The sequence below is a fragment of the Oculina patagonica genome, chromosome 2, assembly GCF_052425735.1.
Source record: "Oculina patagonica isolate OP01 chromosome 2, crgOcupat, whole genome shotgun sequence".
Taxonomy (NCBI): domain Eukaryota; kingdom Metazoa; phylum Cnidaria; class Anthozoa; order Scleractinia; family Oculinidae; genus Oculina; species Oculina patagonica.
Genome location: NC_135759.1, coordinates 38,822,361 through 38,839,778, shown reverse-complemented (window position 1 = coordinate 38,839,778; position 17,418 = coordinate 38,822,361). Strand labels below are relative to the sequence as shown.

The following is a 17,418-nucleotide window of genomic DNA, read 5'->3' as shown; positions in this document are numbered from 1 at the left end:
ATGGGGCTTTGTTTGTTTGTTGTCCTATTTCAGACTGTGACATCACTTTTGAGAATCACTTCTTTCAAATTCAGAAAAATTCTCTTGGTATTCAGATAGTTAAAAACAAGTTCTCTGGGGAGCATCATGTGATTTTGAAATGGGCAATTTACACTGACAAAGCCAAAAATGTCAATTGAGTGAAAATGTGAGTCCAAAAGATACCCAAGTAATTGAACACCAAAATTGATATCGTCGATTTCAGTGTAATTTACACCAAGGAGCCCAAATGTGAAACCACTTTTAATTAATTCACATTCTTTCATGCAGTCGTTTTCAAATCAAAAGCTGTGAAAAGCTTCTGATTGGTAAAATCTGCAAGGAAGAATGTAAATACATTTAAAGTGGTCACCCTTTGGGGCTCTCCTCAATGTAAGTCGAAATTTGAGACACTGAGTCATTTGCTATCGAGGGGGAAAAATGGGTTTGTTAGGTAAATAAAATTCTAAAATACAGTACATGGTTTTCCGGTGGCGTTTTTAGTTGTGGATTTCAAGGTAAGGTTAGTTTCTAACCAATGTTTCTTTAATTAATAAAAGGCAAATTATAAGCTGCTTTGATCACAAAATTGGCAATTTAATTTGTACAATTCTAATAAGATGTCTTTTATCACAACTTTTGACAATGGAATGCAACATATTTTGTAACTTTACTAGACAGCAAGGAAACTTCCTCAACTTTGGCAGGAAAAAATGTCTTGAAATAATGTATCTAGATTGCGTCTTGTTTAAATTTGGTTTAAAGTTGTCTGCACTGACTGTACAATCTGTAACGTAAGCTTTGTCCAGTAAGTCCAAAAACTTAATATCATTTGGAGGTAAAACACGCAGTGCAAGGAAGTACAAGTTTCCAGGAAGTTAAGTTGATATAGTATCTTGATTTACTCTTGTTAAATTTAAATGGGGCTAAAAGTTGTTTGCACTATCTGTACAATTTGTGATGCAAGTAAGTCCAGTAAGTCCAAAACCTTGATACAGTACATGTGGAGTCTAGGACGTAGAGTTGATACAGTGGTAGGTAGTGGTTTGCCAGTGATGGATTTGAATTGAAGGGTCTTTCTGTAGCAAATCTAGAGATGTTTTACACAGTTTTTTTTAACTTAGGTGTTATTGCTACATGGTTTTCGTTGTGTTTTGTTTAAATATATCTGCCATTCATAGTGAGTATTGGGCTTTTTTTATGTACATATTGCAGAGGCAGAATAGAGGCCAATAACCAGTTCCAATGCAATAGCCACATTCACACATTCATGCTGCTTCTTGACAAAGTGCAGATTAAACATATTGTGGCAATTAGGACAAAACACAGCAGTCAGTGGATTCTTTGAAAACTGTATTTTGGATGTTTTCTGTTGTTTTTTGTTTCTTTTCTGTAAACATAATAAAAGAAAGAATCAATTATATAGTTAAAAATTTAATAATTGTTTTACACATATTTGTTTAGACACCAAGACTGATTAACTACAACAACTAACCTAAGTAGTTACTGAATTCACTTAAATTTTTCTTTTTTCCAAAACACATCTTTCTACATGTACATTATGCTTCTTAAATTATTTACTAGTTATTATAGCCTACTTATTTGGTTGCTAACCACACAGCTTTATAAAGGTCAGTTTAGACTCTTGATTTATTTAGATTTGTATAAATGTGATCAATTGTAGTTCTGTTATCACTCAGATTATCAGTGGTTAAGCCTGAAATAAGTTTGTTTGTATCCATATTTTAAAATCATTTTTTTATATTTACTGCTGCTTTGTACACAATTTTTAAAATCAATGTTAAAATCATCCAGTATTAAATGAAAACGTTCTGTTGACAGAAGGGATCGCGAATGGAGCTCTCTCAATGCTTAGTGATCTATAAATTCCAGCAAATTTAAGTATATAACAACATATAGCAGATATTTAACCTTTTAAAATTGTTATTTCGATTCCATAAACACTTTGACTATTAAGCTTATGTTATTCATCAATACGGTATTCAGTGAAGTACAAGCAAATATAAACTTTAGATACAAAGCTCACCTCAGCAGTTATGGCAGTATACTTGTTCTGCACAACTCGTTTTCAGTTTAATATAAAAGCTCAGGTTACAATGTCGCTAGTAGTTCAGATCACTGAAACCAGCTCGTAAACCACAATTTAGTTTAGTCCTTCGACCTATCGGTGTGTCGATAAGGTTTTTGTGTACTGTGATATCTCAATATGTTTGTAAGTGAGCGCAAAAAATATCAGCTACTAATCTTCCTCGAGTCAAGGCTTCTAACAAAGATGGCGGACGCCAACAAATCGTTTTTAGTTACCAATCCCCTTCGGTTCGAATCATCACATCGATAAATGGAGAACGTGGACTCTGGGAACGAGATTGTTAATGGAGTAATTTTCACATTTCACATTATCACATGAATCCTTGATCGTGCCCTAGCATAAGGCTCGAGACTACGTCCTCGCCTAAAAATGGAAGTCAGCAAGCCAAGGCAGAGATAGCTCGAGAGCGTACTCTGACATCAAACATTGATCGCTACCGTTTATTGTTAAAATAAGTAACTGAAAATCTGAAAAATGTAATATTCTATGTTTAAAAGAATCGAAAAAAATGAGCATTTTTATGTAACCCACGAGCACTTTTTAAAAAAAATTAGCATTATTTTAGCACTTTTTTGGCAAAAAACGAGCACTTTTTTTAGCATTTATTGTTTTTTTTTACGAGCACTTTCGGTAAGAGCCAAATAGAAACCGTGTTATTGTGTTAGCATAACCCAGAGACCGATCTATTCTACAAAAAGTTCAGTGAAACTGGTTTATCTGTGGCTTTGGTTTGCTATTTACGCAGCACGTTCCCCAGGGCAGCCTATCGTAAATTAAACCCTGCCCTGCGTAGCCAATCAGTTTGCGAGTTTGATCACTGGGCTATGCTAATCACTTATTGACCCCATTCATACGTTTTCGCTTATAAAAACGCAAAAATGGTTGGTTTTGGACTTTTACCCTTTTGTCTATAAGGAACTTAATTAAAGGAATTAGATTAAATGAGTGATAGTCGATATTCGCTCGCAGTAAAAAAAAAACAACAACAAAAAAAAACAGAAAAAAACAAACAAACAAACAAACAAAAACTCGGACTTGTTGAGTTACCGTATTTATTCGATTAAACGCCTTCTTCGAATAAACGCCGCATTTTAGAGCAGAAATATTAATAAACGCCGCCCTCGAATAAACGCTGCGTCATGATGCGGCGTTTATTCGTATTACAGACTCAAAAATCAAATGCAGAAAGAAGAAAGAAAGAAAGAAAGAACAGCAGTTATTCTTGGAGTAAATTGCGTGACATGGCGAAATACCGCTGGACAGGTCACACACCGTCAGATAAATTTTTCTAGAATTTCGATCACCGGCTGAACGACAAACGAAGGCCGGGCGGCAACGCGGAAAATCTTGATGTTGGTAAGCAATTTATGTAGCTATTTTTTAGTAATTGTTCTTATCTTTCTTGACTCGGATTGAGGCAACAGAATCGAAGATGTTGCCCGGAATAAATTTTATTTTAAAAATGCTTTTGATTTCGGTCACAAGTACCGGCGGCCGGCTAGCGACAAGCTAAACAAGCCTAACTGTTCGCGTACACGATCGTTGTCGTTTTAGATAACGACTGAAACTAGCGAAAGAGAAAACTCAGGGTTCATTTGATGTTACTGGAAATTGACGCGCTCTAGTTCGTAAGGCGAAAAATCGTGAGGAATATAAAGCACAATTTATGCTTAAGGGGCGATACTTCTATTTATAAACATGGTGAGATTTCGTTCTTCACGGTACAAGTAAGTTATAATATTTATATATCCGATTACGGATCTTTTCTAAACGTGTTTCAAGGCCCTCTGGAGCGAACAGAATCGCGGCTAAAACATGTTATAGCAGTGTTCACTTTAAGATGAAGCTGTCATACAAACAGAAGATTTATAATAGATTCACGAAAATCAGTGGTTGTCGAAGCGGAATAAATAAATTTTAAATATTGGCTTTAAAAATCGCAAGGGATATTGAATTGACTTCAACTCTAAATACGTTCATACGTTCAAGCAGTGTGTAGTTTTTATATTCAGAGAAAGTCTTTTTATATTGTAATGCAAAGACAAGATATGTAAGAGAATTTCTATCATCGACTTCGGAACATATCAGTGTAAATATGCTAACTCAGTGAGGAGTTGTTTATGCAAATGTACCGCCTGTGCAAGTATATTTATATTAACTACAGGAAAGCTTTAAAAAATGTTACCGCCTTGTTGTCAATGTAGTTTTATTTTTTTTAACCGAAGAAATTCACCTGGTGGCCTGGTAAATTTGTTTGATGGTCGTAAAAAGCCTGGAAAAAGATGCGTTCTGATTGCAACACTGTTGAAATTTAATACCAGTATGTTGGTTTTGTAATTTGTTAGATTCTTGTATAAATATTAACTAATGTTTATAAATATATGTGGTTTCCTTTTGGTCGATTTACTCACCTATGCTCATTAGTTCGTAAGCCGATAAACGTCGAAACCCTTGGTACAGTACTAGTTGTTCGTATTTAGCCTTCACGATAACACAGCCGCTTTTCATCCTGTACCCAAGGTGCGTCACGCAATCTTTCTTTCCACGAATACTGCGTGGGAGGCTACTTGCTTTTAGTTTCGGTATTGCCATAAATTTTAACTGTATGCTTTTGGGAGTATAAAGGATTTTTCGATTTTTTCAGATGTGAGCTTTATATTCAGAGTGAGAAGATGATGTGGTCGTGTTGGACAGCGTGCCTTGTATTCATCGCTTTGTTTCAACTTCCAGGTAAATCGTTACTCGTTATTCCATGAAGTCCCTTTGAATAATACGGGCAAATGTTTCACCTGGAACTAAAATCATGGGGTACCGTAGAATTCCGGTTATAAGCCCTGGGGCGGTGGGCTTATACAACTTCGTAACATCTACATCTACATTTATTAAGTTGATAACTTCGTTTAAGACATCACATGAACTATACAAAATAGATACAAAATAAAAAAACAAAATTTACATGCATAAATAAGATATAAAAATACTTAGTTACAATTTACTAGTTTACATGCTTCCCTAAATTTAATTTAAAATTCGATAATGACTTGCAATTCGTAAGGGTTTTTGGGTGGGCTTTTTAGCGGAGGGGCTTATATTCGGGAGGGCTTATAAGCGGAATGAAAAAAACGTTTCGAAACGAGCTTCGGGAGTGTTGATCAAAATACGTTTTTAAGTTAAAAATGCACAAAAAGCAACATTTAGCTCTTTTCAGTACTGTCATCCGGTAGAGGGGGCTTATATCCCGGGGGGGGGGGCTTATAATCGGATTTATTTTTTTGTTTCCAGGTTGATGGGCCTATAACCGGAGGGGCTTATAAGCGGGGGGAGGGGGGGGGGCTTATAACCAGAATTTTACGGTATACAACGAGCCTCAGTTCAACAGTCCAACTAAGTAGCCTGCGTTACAGACGAACTAAACCCCGATATAGACTATATCGAGGATTTTGACCCCTCCGGCTGCAACGCAGGGCAGTAGCCAGACTTTTGACATAGACGAGGCAAAAGTTTTGAGTGTCAAAGGCACGAGCCATTAGCGGGGTCTGAAAAGAAAATTTTAAAATGTAGAAGCTCTGGGACAACGTTTTAAGAATCAATTAGGTACAGCTGGGGATTATTTTACCACCCAAACCTTTTTTTAAAATTTAATTTGGCTTAAAATGTAGATGAGGCACGTGCCTCGTCTTGCTTCTTGCTAGTTACGGCCCTGCAACATAGGCTACAACTAATATAAGGAAAAAGTGGTTCAAGAACTCGGGAGTTGAAGAAATCAGGATGAAGTTGCAGTGTTTAGCTGAATGAAGCATATCCAAGGGAAACGGCTTTTGGTTTGAATTTTTGAAAGTTTAAGGAAAGTTCGAGAAATGGATCCCATCATAGTGTTCAAATGCCTCCCCCCTAGTTGCTCTATTATGGCTATTACCGTACCCAAATTCACAAGTAGCCAATCAGAAGCGCGATCTACTGTCCTGATATCCTACGATATAAAGTCACTGACCTGATGTGCCACCGTATCACAGTCACTTTGAAGTAAAGTAGTCGATTTTTCTAAAATTTAAACAATGAAACTCTAAACTCTCGCCATGGGCATTTTGGCTCGACTGTGTCTCGCCAAAATCCGAACCATACCTCGACCAAACTCGTCTGATATGCCACCGAAGCGCATCAAAAAGGTACGATTAGGTATAAATACAGGGAGAGGTAAATGAACACGACTTATACATTTCAAATAGACCACTGAGAGAAGGGCACGTTATTTTAGCTTCATGGGAAAGCAGACAGAAAACAAAGAAATTAAGGGTCGAGAGACTGGATAAAATAGTGCGCTTGAACGTTGCCAATTCTCACGAAATGATGCACAGTTAAACTTGCCGCGTTGGACTAGTCTCCCGTTCCTGGAATTGCTAATCTCCAAATTACTTAATTCGCTACAGCGTCTAATACACCCTTTTTAGCTATAACTTGGTGATAAGCTTGGAGTAACAAATTAAACTACTAATAAGTTATACTTGGGAAACCGGGATATCCGCCGAATGTACATGTGGACCAGTTTGGCTCGTGTTCAACTGTACCTGCACTTAGGCTGTACAGTTTTTTTTATAATTATTTTTATTATGATTAACTGTTCATTCGTTTTTAGCTGATGCCCTCCAGTGCTACTCGTGTCATGATGACACCCAGCTCAACATCACCTCGTGCCAGAAACCCAGCACTGAAAATTGCACGGCGGATTTGAAATTCTGCTTCACTCAGAGGTCAGAGAGAGATGAAGGTAGCAAAGTGTTCACCAGAGGCTGCGTTCCACCTGAAGTTTGCAAACCGGACTATTGCGAAGATAAGGTCATTAAGGCCATAGGACGAAAGTCATGTAATATAACTTGCTGTCAAGAGGATTTCTGCAACAGGGATGGTTATATTCCACCAGTCAGCGCTAGCAACGGCCACGTGACACACTTTTATTGGTTGTTAGGTTACTCTTGTTTAATGGTAGCTGCTTGGGTGCCGGTTTTTGATGGATGGCTATGGCACTGACAGAATGTCACCTTGAGGGGGAGGAAAAAATACAGTTTAGATTGTGAACGGAATTAAAATAGACGCCGATCTGGTCTACGTATAGCAGTATTTTGGTGGAATATGTAACGCAGTATACAGCTTTTTCGAAAAAGGTTGTGCTATAGAAGCGTTAAAGCGTACGCGACAATGCGGTTAGACTATTCGTGCGTTTCGTTCTATGGCGCTGAAAAACCGTAAACTTCGATCAAGCAAAGGTAAACTGTTACATTCGGCCACATTATATTATCTTTGGCATTCTAGCGTACGTTTTTACGTTTTTGTAGGAAAACCTTTCTCATTAGATGGAGGAGTTTAGAAGAGTAAGCTTTAACCCTGTTTAGCCTGAGGAATTTTTAAGTTCCTCCTTAGAACATGCACTTCCCCTTCTTTGTATGTCATGAAATTTGTCCAAAGTTGTTTATTTACTGATGGTCTTGCGTCAATTATGACGTCATAAGTTTTAAAGTCCGTCTTCTTGGATCCACTATCCTGGATTTAGAAATTTTGATTTTGATTTAGAAATATGGTTGCCCTTGAAACATTATGTTACGTGAGTAAAAACCACGAGTCATAATATTTCTCAGGTCAGTATTAAAATAAGCTTTAAATAAGCGCTGGCACTGTTCTTACCCTCCCCCTCCCCAGGCTTAACAGCGTTTAAGAATTCATGACTGATTTGGTTTAATGACGGCGAAGATGAATTTATTTGATGGCGAATATATATTCAAGTAGGATCTTTTTATTCTTGTCCTCGAGTGTGATCAGTGATTATTGTGTTCACTGGTCGCGGTAATTAATGTGAACTGAACTTTTATTTACTTTTTTTGCCCTACAACTAGTTACAACAAATCGAGGCGGGGGTAAGGGTTAAAATAAAAGCAAGGGTTTCTCACAATTGTACAGTAGGAAAAAGGAAAGAAAATGAGAAAATAGAGATATAGACAAATAATCAATAATCAACTAAAAATTAAAGAAATAAAAATGTCTTGACACTAAAGAGAACACCCTCAAGCAGTGTTATAAGAAATTTATGGAGACCAGGGAAGAGACTCCGGAATTTTAATGTTACGTTATTGACTCCAGTTTTTTCTGCAATGATGTATTGTTTCCTTATATTTTGATAAAAGATTACAGATTTTATTTCGTTTCCTAAAAACGAAAGCAAACGAAATGGTATTGTTTTGGATTCGATGTGAACTATTTACACAGCATGGCATGGGCTACTTTCCAATCAGAAGAACGCTAGTAACCACGATGTCCACACGTTTTAGTAGAAGCAAACAACTTGGTAAAAACATGTTATTCAAATATCGAAAATATATTCGTCAGGAAGACGAAAGGTTATGCAGATTTATTACAAATAGAAATACCCGACGACTTCGATACTTCTAAGTTCGACAAAAGCGATGTTTGGTGAAAAATATTGCGATAGCCCGTCGGGGACTCAGAATTTATCTTTGTTCCATGCTCGTGTCATTGATGAAAAATTCATCTTCATATTTATCACCGAGCTTAAATTTTACCACCTTTATTATTTACTACATACTGATTTCGACATTGCTGATCCTAGCAGTATGCAGGATGCGTGTCACATATCAACCTAGTACCAGCTCACCACGCGTCTCTCGTTGCTCAGTTGGTATCTGGGAGGCCATGGGTTCGATTCCCGTCGAGGCTCAGAATTTTTTTTTGTCCCACGCTCGTGTCATTGTTGTAAAATTCATCTTCATTGAAGACTTGACTGTTCCGCAATCCTTCTCCTCAACCAATAATAATATCTTATATAATATCCTAATATCTTACCCTACTCGTACGTTACAGACCCTTGTCTATCCTGTCCTTTCTATCAACCTTAGCCTACACTTCCCTACACGCCCTATCATATTCAACCCTATCTTAACCTACCCGATCTTACCCTGCCTATCCTGTCCCTCCCATCAACGTTACCCTACCCTACATGTCTCCCTAACTACCCTTACACCATGCAATACCCTATAGCTAACAATTCACGAATCTCAAGACCTGAACCGTGAGTAAACCAAATACTCTGGGACCCAAAGTCGCCTTAACTTTAGGCGACTTAAGGCGACTTTAGGCGATTCTAGCTTATTTTGTCCAAAATTACGGGCGCTTTTGGGCGATTAAAGGCGATTTTGGGCATAGGCGTACGGGCCGGGGGGCTGGGGGGGGGGGGCTGCAGCCCCCCCCCCCTCCCAAAGTTTGGGCAGCTCAGAATTTTTGGGCAGCAAGAGAAATTTGGGCCAGGCGAGTTTTAAAGAAGTTTCCATGTTTTTTTTCTCGAAGAGATAGATATTTTCTATTTTAACCTGAAGTCGGCGTGGTAAAACCAGCTTTGTTTACAAGAGTCAGTGGTTGCCTAGAACCAGTGAATGAAGAGTTTGATGAAAGCACCAAAGAAGTGTTGCTTGTATGTGGAAGCCAGCAGTAATTATGAACTTCCTTTTATTAACGTTTTATAACAAATAAATTCATCCTTCCTTAATAATGACGGTCACTCAATTTTCGCGTCATCCTATGTTCACGACACTTTAATTTTTTGCGATATTTTATTTTAAAATCGCGCAAATCGCGAAATTGAAGTGTCGCGAGAAGGGGATCATATGTTGATATACATATTTTAGTGGAAATGACCAGGAAATACTCTTTGCTTTGGGAAATATCTGTCACATTGAATATAAAGAAAGCTTCTCCTGCGTTGCTAAATTTTACAAAATCAACGGCGAGATTTTGAAAGCCGGGTAGAAAATATACGTATGTTTTCGTCTTGTGCGCCGATTAGACTACCTGACTGTTTCAGAAATGCTGGAGACAATGATCGAGAATGATCTATTTGATGTTTCCAAAGTTTCCTAATGTGGTACATATCCTTACATTAATACATGCTACAACTTGTTCTGCAGAACAATCATCAGTGCTTTGCGCAGATTGAAATCTTACCTCCGCAGCACCATGGGGCAACAACGTGTAGTCAACAATGACATGGATCGTACTGGCATTGATCAGTATCTTCGGCCGTCGAAATGGCAGACAGCTATTTCTTTTAACGTGTTTTATGAGCTCATATGATAGATATAGAATATTTTTCTCTTCATATGTAGGCCTATGTAAGTGCATCGTATGACCCTCGTTTCAGTCTCGACTGTTTCGCAAAAATTTGGGCAACTTGCGAGAATTTTTTGGGCAAATGGCTCACCGCCCCCACTGGCAAAAAATTGCCCGTACGCCTATGATTTTGGGCGACTTTAGGCGACTTTGGGCGATTTTGTGCGACTTGAGGCAATTTTAGGTGACCGACCTAAGTACAGTTGTGGTATACATGTACATGGGAATCATCATGGTACACCATAAAGCGTTGTTACAGAAAATATCTATACTTAGAGCGACTTTGGGTGACTTTAGGCGACTTTGGGCGACTTTAGGCGATTTTGGGCGACTTTGGGCGATTTTGGGTCCCAGAGTAGGACTCGCAGTTGATTCTCTGATTCTGAGACACGATTAGACTGCTTTACTCGGCTGGGGACGGGAGTATACCTGAAGGCCGTTTATCCACCGCTTAACTTGGGTGTAATGCAGATACAGTATCTTATTCGCGTTTCAAGCAATTCAAAAATTCTCTGCTCATCTCAAAAATCTATGTTCTGTGGTGTTTTGTAACTATTTTTAATAGTGATTTGGGGAGGAGATCCCTATCCATCTCTCTATTAGAATAAGTAAAATTTATATTAGCGAAATAAGAAATATTGAAGATTTAGAGCGCGTTCGTTTGGGATCAATCCGGAATAAGAATAATTGGAATAATAATAAAAATAGCGTTCGTTTGGCTGCTCTTCCCATTCCGGATCGGAATAATTGGATTTCCATTCCAGAATACACTCTTATTCCAGAATATTCCCAAACGAACGCGTAGGTGGACACCAAATAGTTCGTCGACAACCTGAGGTGCCCTTGCATGGGGGTCAACTGTCTAGATAACCTGCGATCAGGCTTTCTTGCTACACCGACGCGAGAAAAATAACGCCTAGACAATAGCGTGTTCCAAAAATAATTGTCTTTTTTTATCCCTTCTTTAAACCTCATACAATTTCAATTAATTTTGTAAGTTTGAAGCGTTTATCTTTGTATGGTTTATGTATATATTTTAAGGTGGCTCGATCGGATTTTTGAGTGACGATACCTTTCAACTTTGAGCAACTTGTACGCCACCGTAAACAATCCGACTGAAAATCGATCAATACAACTGTACTAAAGAAAGATGAAATTTTCGAATGAGATAAGTTTCATCGAAATCGGATTAACCATAGCAACATAATGACGTCACCACCCAATTTTTACAAGACCGATATTCTTGTAATAGAGGGATAATTTTGAAAAAAGGCTTAGATAGATCTTGGACTTGACATAGTTTTCTTAAGGTCTGCGAAATTTGAAGAATTTCTATGAGAGCGTTTTCAAGAAAATTTTGGATGAAGTTTTTAGGTGCTAAAATACAACAAAAACAAAACAGTCTTAAAACATTATTGAGAAAACGTTCACAAGGACCGAACAAGTAACATTTTGGCAGAAAAATCGTTTTATTTGATTTCTTGAAACGTTGGCTTGAATATGAACTGGTATGAAGTTTTATTTTGCTCTTTTATCGAAAATGGGCCTTCGCTTACTAAAACTATCGCAAAGTAAAAAGCGCTCGATAGAATTTTTTAAACTTGGCAGTCAAAAAGAAGCATAAGTATGTAATGAAATGTCTGATTTTCAAAATAATTGAAACATTTTAAGGCAGTTTATTTAAAGCCTTAATTCAGGTAAACATTGCGCTGTTTTTCACCCTACATAAGATCGCTGCCTCATTATCTGTCTCCATTGTCTCAAGCCGCGTGCATTTGCAAATTCCAATAGATCATGAATCACTAATTATTTATTACTGGAGATTTTTGTGACAATTCTGCCTTGGCCTTGAAACTGTTAGGAGACTGAACATAAAACAAGTGCTTTATTAGCCTTTTCCTCGTTGTTATTGTATTTTGGCTTGTTAAATTAGCTTGTTTCTGTACAGTTTTCGGAAAAAAAGCGGCTGTTATACACCCACATATTCAAGATGTGCTGAAATTTACAAATGCACGGGGTACGACACAGTAGAGACTTATAATGAGGCAGCGATCCGATGTAGGGTGAAATACAGTCGGATTGTTTACGGTGGCGTACAAAGTTGCTCAAAGTTGATCGTCACTCAAAAATCCGATCGAGCCACCTTAATGGCCATGAATTGTTATAAATCATAACACCGACGCGAAGTTGACTTGTGGTGGATATTTACCGAGCCGTGAAGCGAAGCACTCGTGATTTCTGACACGTTTGCTGTCGGCTAGGTTTGATCACGTGACGGTTCGTTACACCCTTTATTCAAATCAGGTTCACGACAAAGTTTAAAGTCGCGATAACAAGCAAAGTTTAATTCAGTTTGGAGTACAGAGTTGCGCTTTTAAAGTATGGTAGCTCCACGTGTTTGGTTTCCTTTCCTACTTCTGTGGAGTTCTGCTTTGTCATATCGTAAGTTAAACTTCCTTTGGGGTCTAGTAATCCTTGCATTGAACTTCCTTATCGATGGTTTATGAATTGCTGTATAATTTAACAGGACGGCCGCTGGGGGATTTTATAAACCACTATGAAACGCTTAACTATGACCCGGCCCCAGTACTCAAGCAACATAGTCGCGTGAGGCGTTCAAGTCCGAACAGCGATCATTGGATTGAATTGAATTTAAAGACTCATCAAAGGTAAGCTTCAGCACTAGAACCACTTGATACATTGTATTCAAAAAATAAAGGATCTATCTTTTCAGGATGTTACTTTTTACGCTAGAAAATTGCGCAGTTTTGATATGTGAAACAATTTTCACGTTGTTGAAGGTGTTTGTTCATGATTAATTCGAAATCGTGAAAAAGAAAAAGAAAACAGCATATTTTGGGGTCTTCTGAAATAATTTATTCACGGCGATGGAAATCGAATGGGAATATTTTCGACATGTGAGGAAATTTTGAAATCATACTGCGTAGTTTTGAAGATGTTTGTATTAATATGCACAGTCGAACACTTCCCAATGCATAACGTACAGTTGTTAAAATGCAGGGAAGTCGAATTTGTGCTGAAAGGAACTCTTAATGTTTTGGCTGAATTTACATATATGAATGCAAGAGTGCATTAAAGCATGTTTCTATCAATCGCTATCAAAGAAGATCTTTTAGCTGTCCAATTATATTTTCGCGTGTTGGACACTCTGAAAGGGGATTTTAGCGCACTGATCGCGCGTAAAATTGACCTTTTATAAGTACTTTTGGATAGTGAAAATTGACAGAATTTCGCACTGCTGTTGTCAAGCGTTGCGTGGCGACTCCATTTTGTCACGAGGTGACGATAATATCTAAAATAGAATAACATTTTCTTATAAACCCGATCTCCGTCGATAAAACTGTAACGGGTTCAAGTTGCATTTCTTTCACCCGAGGTGAAGCCGTAGTCCGAACGTATGAGATTTATTAAAAAAGGGCTTTGAGTAAAACTTACGAGGCCGCAGTCCAAACGAAATCACGAGTAGTCCTGGGCCGGGTTGTTTAAAAGACGATTAACACTAACCCAGGATTAAAAGATGATCAAAATTTTAATTTCTCTTGTTTTAAAGGGTTTCCTTAAGCTAATATTTTGTTAAGTTTGAGATTGGTCCATGTCAAAACTGTGGGACAGAAAATATTAACAGAAAACCTCAACGAAATTATATAAAATTGAAATCAAATTTCACGCTAATCCTGGATTAGCTTAATCGTGCTTTGAACAACCGGGCCCTGGTGTCCAATATCCGGGCCAATATTCACCAACAACAAATTCGCGTAACTTGTTAATTTTAATTCTTGATATTTCCCAATTATTTTCACAAATAACAATTTCCCCTCTAATTTTGTCATACGGATGATCTTTTCTATAAAAATTAGAGAAATTAGGCCACGACGTTTCGAAGTAATCTTGACTTAATTCTTTTAGCAAATTGTATATCGAAATGTTCTCTTATCAGATGATTTTTATCAATTAAAAGATGTATTCTTTACCTTTGTTTTGCCCTTATTTTGCACCCGAATTTTGGTAGATACGGTATTTAAATTTGGACGTCTGTATTAACCGTTACTTACAGATCGCATTGAACACCACTCAGTCCCTTTAAAGAGAACGATAGGGGTCACGTGACCAGGACTAACACACCACGGAGTAAAAGCTAGGGTTATGTTTAACCCATAATAGTGTCTGGATTGGGGTTGCAGGTTTAGGGCTTATAGGTTAAGCCCCGGCCAAACGAGGATGAGAGTTGATAAGAGTTGAAACTCTCACTCTCGTTTGGCATGGAACTCTTATCCACTCTCATGCACTCTCATCGACTTTGAACGTGTTCAAATTTTTCATGAGAGTCGATGAGAGTTTTCTCTCGTTTGGCACCCATTTGCGAGTTGCATGAGAGTTTTTCGGTCAGCGGGTGGCCGTAAACGTCCAGCGGGCTCAAAAATACGACCTGTCGCCAGCATCACGCGATCGCATCACGCAACGAGTCACAATATGGCGGCGGAGTCGGTCCAAAAGGAGCAAAAGAAAACCCCACGAAAAAGTTGGACCCAAAGTGATATTTACCGTCTCATCGACTTATACGAGGAACGAACTTGCCTATGGGATGTGTTTTCCAACGACTATCATAACAGGGAGGTCACCGGGAAAGCGAAAAGTGAAATGGAGGTAAGCAACTTTTTTGTTAATGTTTAAGTTACGATCTCCTATTTTTTTCTTTAATTAGTGTAAAAGCCTTAAACCGTTTTTGTTAAATTTTAATAGCGTCCGAGATTAGGGGTTGGCTTCCAGCAAGGAAGGGAAACCAATACATTAAAAAAATGGGGTTTAGTTTGTCGCGCTGTACATTGGAAATCAACTGTTAAATGCAATCTAAAATTGACATTGGTTAAGCTTTAATATATTAAATGAGCAATACTGGAATAATTTTGTTCGTACACAAAAACTATATAGACACCTCAATATTTTGTATAAAACCAACTAATTTTTAAAGAGTACTAGTAGCACTCAAGACAATATCCCATTCTTGCTTTAAATTATTGAAAATAACAACACATGATATTTGTAAAAAATAAAGGCATCTCTGATTTGTTCGCCACTGAAAACATGATATTTTGCTCAAACTCGTCTAATAATTTTTACTTATTTTATCTGTTTCAGAGTATTCTCGGATTAGAGTGGAAAGAAATATATGCCCAAATAAACTCCCTAAGACAGGTCCTTGGCCAAAACATTAAAAAGGTGAACACTGTCAAGTCTGGACAAAGCACAGATGAGCTCTACACCCCAACTTGGGCATTTTGGAATGCACTACAATTTCTTGTGCCAGTTATGAATGCCAAACCAAGCAAGGATACTTTGAAGAGTAGTGTAGAAACTGTACCATCAGATTCTAATGATCTTCAGGAGCCATCCGCAAAGTTGCCGACTAAGAGAAAATTGCAACGTGGGATATCTGACCAGCAACAGTTATTGATGAATGAGTGCATCCGTGTTCTGAAGCAACCAGATCAGCCAGATCAAGACACAAGCTTCGGTGTGTATGTGGCTAAAAAACTGCAAGGATTCGACCGCCGAACAAGGATGATAGCTGAAAAAAAAATTTCAGACATTTTGTATGACCTGGAGCTAGCTGAGCTTGAGCAGATATCTGCAGGTGATGGCTTTAATTTTACTGGACACCCAGCTGTTTCAAACATTACTCCACCTCACTTAAATATGGGTACATCTGGTCTGACCACATTATATCCATGGCCACAACAACATCGACACGAATGTTGAGTATTAAAGTCATTTTTATTTCATAGTGACATTTCAGTAAAAGTCTTGGTTTTTCGAAAAAGCAATTATTACAATATTTATTATAAATTACAATGTTCACGTATCTTTATCACATGTTTCAAGTCTTTTCAAATATCACTTTAAACCTTAAAAAACATTTTTTGTTATTTATAACAACCTTGTATGCAACCAATATTGTTCTCATGTACCTTACAGTTACAAACTGTTTTGACATCATTACTTAATTCAGTCAATTTATCAATGTCATGAGAAATTAATACCCTTACGGCGGTCGTCCCTTAACTACATAATGGATGACTTCTAACCGTCATATGTTGGCCTCCCTTAGTATCCTGGGTTTAGTTTTTGGCCATGTTTTTTCTATTTTAAGGTTGCCTTTATTTTTGGTAGTGATGACCATATTTAGAAAGTCGCGTGACCAGAACAAAAAAACCCTAAAAACTCACACAGTTTAAATTTTCTCCGTTCAAATCAACACCACGGGTAGATAGCATTTAGAAGCAAAATCTGTAGCATGGACGTCATACAGTTTTTGTTGTGTCCTGATTTTAAAAATAATGTAAATTTCAGCAAATCCATGCTACAGATATGTTCATGACTATCAATAATGAAGGCAACCTCCAAACCCAGGATACTAAGGGAGCCCAAGATGTGATGGTTAGAAGTCATTCATAAAACATTGGTAGTTAAGGCCCCCCACCCTTATTAAATGCATTAATTCAAAAAACTCTTTAACGTTCCAGTTGAGAACGATGTATAAAAATTGTGCAAACCAGAAATAAAAGACATCTTTTTGTGCTTCTTTAAAAGCTGACTCACAATGTTTAATGGTTATCTATTATTTATACTCTGAATAACTTTAATTTTGGCTTAATAACTTGTTGCTGCCCATTGTTAGAAATGTAAACTGCTATGAGTTTACCAAGAGACAGTTATTCAAGTACCGGTAAGTTTCGCCATCTGCACTAAAACTTGATATTTTACATAAGAACAAGGTCAGGGCTCAAAATGACAGCCGGTAAACAGACAATGTCCAGTCAAGATGACATTTTGACCAGACACAAACATGGCCTTTTTAAAAAAATACAAATAATGGGTCAACTAATGACCTGATAAATGAACAGCGATAACTTTAATTTCAACAAAGTGGAACCTTGAATTTAGAAGGTCAAAGTTTGGACAATAAGGATTCATAAACAATAAAAAAATTAAAAAGATTTTCATATCAGCAGGATATTGGAATCTTGGTAACCAGGCATTCTATTTAAGGTACCTACCTATTTTATTTAAAAGCAGCCAAAGCAGTGAAAAATCAATGTTCA

General features: G+C 37.5%; 3 protein-coding genes across 3 annotated transcripts in view; all 3 read left to right on the top strand.

The window, feature by feature from the left end:
• The first annotated feature begins 3,347 nt into the window (after positions 1 to 3,347).
• LOC144644681 (prostate stem cell antigen-like) lies at positions 3,348 to 8,345 on the top strand. The gene is made up of 3 exons (XM_078504216.1): positions 3,348 to 3,484; positions 4,773 to 4,858; positions 6,762 to 8,345. Exons 2-3 carry the CDS (start codon positions 4,801 to 4,803, stop codon positions 7,151 to 7,153), a joined length of 450 nt encoding a protein of 149 aa, XP_078360342.1. The 5' UTR covers positions 3,348 to 3,484; positions 4,773 to 4,800; the 3' UTR covers positions 7,154 to 8,345.
• A 4,270-nt stretch (positions 8,346 to 12,615) lies between these two features.
• LOC144644646 (disintegrin and metalloproteinase domain-containing protein 10-like) overlaps positions 12,616 to 17,418 on the top strand; it is a 35,902-nt gene continuing 31,099 nt past the window's right edge. Inside the window, exons 1-2 of the mRNA XM_078504177.1 lie at positions 12,616 to 12,739; positions 12,825 to 12,966. Of these exons, the coding sequence (XP_078360303.1) occupies positions 12,679 to 12,739; positions 12,825 to 12,966 (203 nt within the window). The 5' untranslated portion in view covers positions 12,616 to 12,678. The remainder of the gene's footprint in view (positions 12,740 to 12,824; positions 12,967 to 17,418) is intronic.
• Positions 14,672 to 16,094, top strand: LOC144644672 (uncharacterized). The gene is made up of 2 exons (XM_078504204.1): positions 14,672 to 14,962; positions 15,455 to 16,094. The coding sequence occupies exons 1-2, from the start codon at positions 14,687 to 14,689 to the stop codon at positions 16,073 to 16,075; spliced, it is 897 nt and encodes a 298-aa protein (XP_078360330.1). The 5' UTR covers positions 14,672 to 14,686; the 3' UTR covers positions 16,076 to 16,094.

Coding starts and splice junctions, on each gene's coding strand:
- LOC144644672 (XM_078504204.1), top strand. CDS start 14,687: ATGAGAGTTTTTCGGTCAGCGGGTGGCCGTAAACGTCCAGCGGGCTCA. Junction 14,963..15,454: donor AAGCGAAAAGTGAAATGGAG/GTAAGCAACTTT, acceptor TATCTGTTTCAG/AGTATTCTCGGATTAGAGTG.
- LOC144644681 (XM_078504216.1), top strand. CDS start 4,801: ATGATGTGGTCGTGTTGGACAGCGTGCCTTGTATTCATCGCTTTGTTT. Junction 4,859..6,761: donor CGCTTTGTTTCAACTTCCAG/GTAAATCGTTAC, acceptor ATTCGTTTTTAG/CTGATGCCCTCCAGTGCTAC.